At 34.9% G+C, this 6,785-nt stretch overlaps 1 protein-coding gene across 1 annotated transcript; it reads right to left on the bottom strand.

The window, feature by feature from the left end:
• Positions 1-657: 657 nt before the first annotated feature.
• Positions 658-6,386, bottom strand: LOC132163548 (protein CNGC15b-like). Its single transcript, XM_059573869.1, has 7 exons — positions 6,335-6,386; positions 5,758-6,244; positions 5,466-5,678; positions 3,309-3,601; positions 2,497-2,608; positions 2,166-2,402; positions 658-1,542 (listed from the first exon to the last, which is right to left on the bottom strand). The coding sequence occupies exons 1-7, from the start codon at positions 6,361-6,363 to the stop codon at positions 856-858; spliced, it is 2,058 nt and encodes a 685-aa protein (XP_059429852.1). The 5' UTR covers positions 6,364-6,386; the 3' UTR covers positions 658-855.
• Positions 6,387-6,785: the final 399 nt, after the last annotated feature.

Raw genomic sequence — 6,785 nt, 5'->3', positions numbered from 1 at the left:
GGAGTTTTAACATCAAGCATGGAAACTATATATCTCATTCAAATATACATACACTAAAATTAAAAAGCAAGCAAATTTGGGTCCTCATTAACTTCGGTTTATGTTAGCTAGGGCTCAATCCATAGCTATATTACTATGATCTTATAGCTCATCGGACTGTAAGAGTGAAAGATATTTTCCCAACAGTATCAAAGTCAAAGATCCCGAGTTCAAACCTTAACTTCATCATTTTTATTTTTTTCACATGTTGGACATCACCTATAGGAAGTTTGAGCTCGCAATTGATGTCTCTATCGATCGATCGGAGGAACCCTAGCACCGAACAATCAATGGGCAGTTACAAGAAATATTAAATAAAGACCTTTTTACCATGTCTCTCATTCATGAATGTTCATAAAGCCACATTTTCTTGAAGTTGGCTCTGATACCACTTGTTGTGATCTTACACATACAAATCATGCACAATAGAAAGAACAATTTCAAAAATGTTTGCTTCAAGATAAACACGAGTTTTACCAAAAAATTAATGTTGAGCAAAAAAGCATGAAGGTGACTCTTATACCACATCACTACACATAAAATAATAATATACTATAATACGCATCGAGAAAAAATTATAATTACATACGACCCATATTTTCTTAAGTGAATGAGAGAAATTCAACAATAATAGAAACCTGAAAAGATTTTTTGTAGAGACGTAGCTTCTAACCTATACCCAATAATGCCCTTGTAGACAGAATAGTTTAATTATTAAGGGAGTTTTAACATCAAGCATGGAAACTATATATCTCATTCAAATATACATATACTAAAATTAAAAAGCAAGCAAATTTTGAAGTGCTAAATCTCCATTCATTCCTCGTCAACAGAAAAATCAGGCTCCGCCGGCTTCTGCAATGAGCCAACAATCCCACAGCTCGAAATAGAGTGCTTGAGGACACCCCATTTAGTGTTGTTTACTCTCAGCCTCTCGGCGCCTGACTCATGCGGTTGTGGCGGCTCCGGCTCACGATCATTATGATGAGCCGCATCGTCCTCTCTTGTCCTCATCACCTCAGCCGCGGCTTCCTTCCGTTTCTTGTACCGGTGCCATGCAATTTGCACGAAACATGCAGCCCACGTTCTCCACTGGTGCGAGTAGAGCCTGAACTTGTGTCTCAGCTGTTTGCTGCGCAGCTTTCTGTACTGCGAGGCTACAAATTTCAAGTCTTGCGCGCCAATAGCAAACGCCTCCATTTGCGTAATGGCTTTGATTGTACGTGTGGAGGATGGTAGGATGGAAGTTGAGCGTGCGTCCAAGGCCCACGTCACAAGTTCCTCGCCGTAGAAGTCACCGGGACCGCTGTGGCACGAGTTGAAGAACCCAGTGCGCCCGCCGCCGGTGGTATAGGAATCAAGGTGGCCGCGGAGTATGAAGACCATTTCGTTTACAGGGTCGCCTTCACGCACAAGAAATGTGCCTTCCGTGCACAACGCAGGCTTAAGCCTCTCACATATTGCATCTAGCATCCTTTCTTCCATTTGATCGAACAACGGCACCTTTTAATTCGTTTCAAATTAATAATTAATTTTACACTATTAATAATTATAACAATTTATATATAGATAGAGAGAGAGACTTCACTTCCTACTTCCTACCTCTCATCTTTTATTAAAATATATAACAATTTTAATCATCTGTTAAGATTTTTTGTTAAATCCTTATGGAAGGGTGTCAAAATTTCTAAAATATCCCTCATATTTTTTAAGAAAAAAATTGCAAGAATTTAAGTGTTCCTTAGGATTTAAGGGAATTTACAAAAAAATTCAGGTCTAAATTTTTGAAAAAAATTGAAAAAATTCACATACCTTCCTCAAACTACTACTTAATTGACAATACTTCTTTCCAAAACTTTTAATTGGGACAATGTCCTTCCAAACTACCAAGAAATTGACAATGTCCTTCTAAAGCCAGTCAAAAGAAAAAAATGATCTTAAATTTTTGTCTTATTGATAGATATTTCGAAAAAAAAAATATATATATTTGTTTAAAAAATCTCAACCAATGGGAAAATTGAAAGAAAAAAAAAATTTGAAAGATGAATACACTAAATTAACATTTTTTAAAAAGTATGATTATAAAAGTAATAAAAAATTAAAAGTGGTAATTGAAGTTTTCTTACTCGTCGAACCAAGTCAAGGCAAAGATGGCGCCTGATATCTCTTCGGAGATCCAAAGGAAGGGCTTTGAGAAGAGCATCCTCATCAACTCCTCGAGTAGCCACCCATTCATACTGATTGTACTTGCGAACAGATTGTCTTAATTCAGAAGGTAGCTGCCTGTGACGCATCCATTGTTCACTGTCTGTTTTCTTTATCCTCCACTCTTCAAATCGGACGGTCATGGATTGGAGGTATGTCTGCGACCACCCACCATATACATATATATATAATTAATGTGTTATATATGAAACATTTTTTAACCATGTACACTTCAAATGGCTTTTCCATTACCTGCATATTACCAATGAAGAATCCAAAAAGAACCAGCCCAAGAGTTGCAACGATTATGGAAAAAACTATTTCTCCGAGGTAAGTGGTTGTCGAAAGATTTTGTCCCAAGGAACTGCACCCACAAATTTGCACACCTCAACCAAAAGGGATATTTGGGATATTTACACAATTAGGAGATATGAAATGGTTAATTAGTTTGTTAATGAAAATGTGATCGATTGAAAATATTTCATTCTCCTTTTCATTTCCAAGCAAAATAAGCTGCAAAAAAAAAAGTAAGACATGAGTGCTATTTGTAAGAAATCTTTAGAAATCATTTGCTTGCAACCCGGTTGAATGAATGCTATTTTTAAGATTTTCTTTTATGAGTGTTTTATCCTTTCTTTTAAATTAATACTTTTAACACTTTTCATCATACGCAGCAATTAAGTGGAATATATAATTTAAACGAGAGATAAATTGACGGAGTCATAATTCAAACTCAGGACCTATGACTTTGATACCATGTTAAAATTAATGAATCGATGGAGTCAAGATTCGAACTTAAGATCGACCTCTAGCTCTAATGGCTAGTCTAACATAGTATCACAGCAAAAAGCCATGAATTCAAACACTAATTCTGTCAATGTTGAACTCCACCTACTAAAAAAAGAGAGTTTGAACTCATATGCACGTACGTGAATCTAAGTGTTAAAATAATAACTAAATTATTAAATTACTTCTCCCTATCAACTTAACTAACTTTTAAGGCAATACATATCATATTATAGTAAATAAGGAGTTGCATGTTGATAAAATTAGAACATATATACCTCAAATTCTTCAAGCCCCACCAAAGACAATAAAAGTACTTGTTGAAGAAAGGTGAGGTGGTAACGCCGGATATCAAAGCATCACCATATATACCGAACTGATAGAACCCATTATGGGGTTTGCATTGGCTTGAGACATTGCTTGACGTGAACCACGAGTGTCTACTAGGATTTGCAACCCTCGAGCAATCAAAGAATCCATATTCACAATACGGCTTCTCATTATTGCACACGCTTCTCCAGCATGCTTCCTGTCGCTCGATTGATAAAAGGTACCAGCAAGCTCCTAAAACCTTTTTCATCGAATATATATATGAACAGGTTAATAATTATGTCTCACAGCTCAGCTAATATATATATATATATATATGTGTGTGTGGTTGTGTGTGTTGAAATCATGATGAAGCGAAAATAGCTGAAACAAAAGAGAAAATAACACGAGAGACAGAAACTTATAGTTACCAAATATGAATGTATATATGCAACATTTAACCTCCATTAGGTTTTAAGAGTTAAAAGAAAAATCTATGAATTTAATATATATATATATATATTGATTGGGGCGGAACTATATGTACTCTTAGGATATTTTGGCAACCTCAAAATTTTGTATGAAATTGGCAACATTAATTTTTCACACCCACCAATATTGTTTTAAGTTTTTAGGTATTATTGGATCCTCTGCATTTTGTACTTAATTTGAGCATTTTGTCAACATCTTGTTCCTCAGTAATTAATACTTCTCCTTTAAAAAAGTGGAGATCTGCTTCATGACCAGATTGATTATTCCATTTACTAAAAAAAAAAAAAAAAATTCTTCATTTGAATTTATTTTTCCATATATGCCTTTTGGATTAAAAAGGAAAAAAGCAGAACATGTCACTGAATTGTACGTGAGCCTATTAACATCTTGTATATGATGCGGTTTGTAAATCTCTATGGTTTGTTAAGGATAGAGGTTTCCTTCAAACTGGATTGGAAGAATTTATTTCAATCTAGTTTATAAAATTAAGTAACATGTGTCATTTGAACATATACGTAAAAAGTACATATTTTTTTAATAGTAAGGACAAAATTGGAATAAATTTTATTAAAAATTCATGTACATCTCACATTTTATTAAACAAATAGACACATGTCACTTTTATAAACTAGGTTGAAGGAAATTTATCCAACCCAGTTTGGAGAAAAATTCTGTCCTTTATTTTATATATAAACGTGCACACACATAAAAGAACTATATGTATCTATGTACATGTATGCATTTATTTACGTACGTTTGAACCCCCTACACAAAACTCTGGTTCCATCTCTTGCTCAAACACCTTACGCTACTCAGGACAGATGAGCCTCATAACTCACTCTTTTAGATTGCAATTTTTATGAAATTCAAATAGCTTAATTAGGAGAAATGGTACATCCCTCAAAACTTATGTAGAGTAGTTCACCAACCAAAAAATTAATTTCTATGCACCAAATATTATGACAAATCCAACCACATAAACTTTAGAAATGATAAATCAAACAAAAACGACAAGATACGTGTACTTCCTGAAATTTCTGCCGTCTAAGATGACTATGTTCACGGTACAATTAGATGCATGTACAAGAATTGCCATCGCTTTTTTATTATTATTATAATTAGAAAAATCATAAAAGAACAGCCTATATATCTCTTAGGAGAAAAATGATGCATATATATACTTGAGAGTATTTTTTTATTATTATATCAAAAAAAATGAGCACTTAAAGTGCTCATTCACCATTCTCACCATCAATTCCTCACATGTAGCGTTGGATTGGGCCTTAGTCCTATCCTAGTCTACATAAACCAGTAGCTCCTTTTTTATTAGAATTGGATTGCATTGAATACATCAAGATATGCAAATTACTATGCACACAATATATTGTTAAGTGGGCAGCTTCGAACCATGTATTTGGATGCATTCTCATTTACTCTCCCATTTTATCCTTTTTAAAATTTTGTAGCCAAAAAAAGCCCCATTTTCTAATCTTTCTTATCTTTCTTTGAATAGAAAAAATAAAATAAAAATAAAATAAAAAAGAAAATATGTGTACCCCTCCTCATATGAGTCATATCTCTTATTTGTGGGGCTATAAAGATGGTGAATAAAAAAGGCTCATATATATACTTACGTGGCTTGCCAGCATGTAAAGCATGAGGTTGTAAGCAGCACCTGCCCATGCTGTTTCTGTCAAAAGACCAGTGGCCTTGACAATTTGTGATGAGAGAGGAAATATAAGAAACAACCTCGGCAGGTACTGAAATATTATGAAGAATCGAAGAACGTTTTTGGTGTTTCTCGTTGTGGATCCCCTAAGGTTAGGGATAATTATCCAAATTAACACCTGAAACAAAAAACAACCCACGTACAGTTCAATATAGAGAAGCATCATTGATTAATGGGATTTGCCATTTGGGACTTACTTGAGGAAGGGGCAAGGCAGCAATTAGGTCAACAAAGAAACCCTTTCGCAGGTACCTTCTGACAATCTTGGAAGAGTCAAGAACAAGCTCTCCTCTCCCAAACACACGGGATGAAGGTGCAACATAAGCTGTACGAAATCTATTGTAAATTTGAATCATGTAAAAAACATCCGCCACTGTTCTCAGAGTTGTGAGGATCACTTCAAGCTGCACTGCAATGGCAATGCACACTTCATCCCTTACAACCGGCAAGTAGAAGAACAGAGGATCCAGAGACAATGAAACCAAGCAAACCACTAAGAATATCTTGTTCCATCGCCCGATCCTCTGCCCTCTGGGATCTAATATCTTCTTCCCCTGTTTCTCATAGTCCTCAGAAAACACTGTGGACAGTACTTTCGCTTTCAGGGATTTTCCACTCTTCCAAACAACCTCCTTCTTCTTCTTCACTGCGTGGAGCTTTGATGATTCAACATCCTCTTCAAATCTGTAAAAGAAACAATCTTATTGATCATAAATCTATAGAAGGAATAATCTAAAAGGTGATCAGATTGAAAAATAAGGAGGAGGGGTAAACCTTACAGATCTTGAATTTCCAAAACCCATGCCTATTTTCGAAGATGGAGATTGCTCTGTTCTAGAAGAAGAACAGAGGTGTAGAAATAGTAAGGCCACAAATCAGCTGAAATAGACCTGCCGTGCATTAGAAGCCACAAGGGTCAAAAAGCCCATGAATGCCAGTTTCATCAGGAATCATGTGAACAAAAGTGACAAAAAGTATATCAACATGAAACCAATTTCTTTTACTGTTTGCATAGAAAATGTAGGCAGAAAGTGCAACTATATTACCTTCATAATTAACCAAATACCAAAGTGGATCGATGAAACCAACATTTGTACTACCAAAAAATTAGTCTAAACTGACCAGAAAACGATATATATATATATATATATATATATATATATATATATATGCAAATTTACAAGCACTTTCCACAATGTTTCTCTTGGCTAGCTAGTTCTTAGGA

Source organism: Corylus avellana, chromosome ca10 (assembly GCF_901000735.1).
Source record: "Corylus avellana chromosome ca10, CavTom2PMs-1.0".
Lineage (NCBI taxonomy): Eukaryota > Viridiplantae > Streptophyta > Magnoliopsida > Fagales > Betulaceae > Corylus > Corylus avellana.
This window is presented reverse-complemented; position numbering and strand designations above follow the sequence as displayed.

Bases quoted from the DNA above. Each gene is read 5' to 3' on its own strand.
- LOC132163548 (XM_059573869.1), bottom strand. From the start codon at position 6,363: ATGGGTTTTGGAAATTCAAGATCTGTAAG. The intron at 6,245-6,334 runs GTTTACCCCTCC...TTTCTTTTACAG, and splicing joins GGAAATTCAAGATCTGTAAG to ATTTGAAGAGGATGTTGAAT. The intron at 3,602-5,465 runs GTAAGTATATAT...TCGATGAAAAAG, and splicing joins TTTACATGCTGGCAAGCCAC to GTTTTAGGAGCTTGCTGGTA.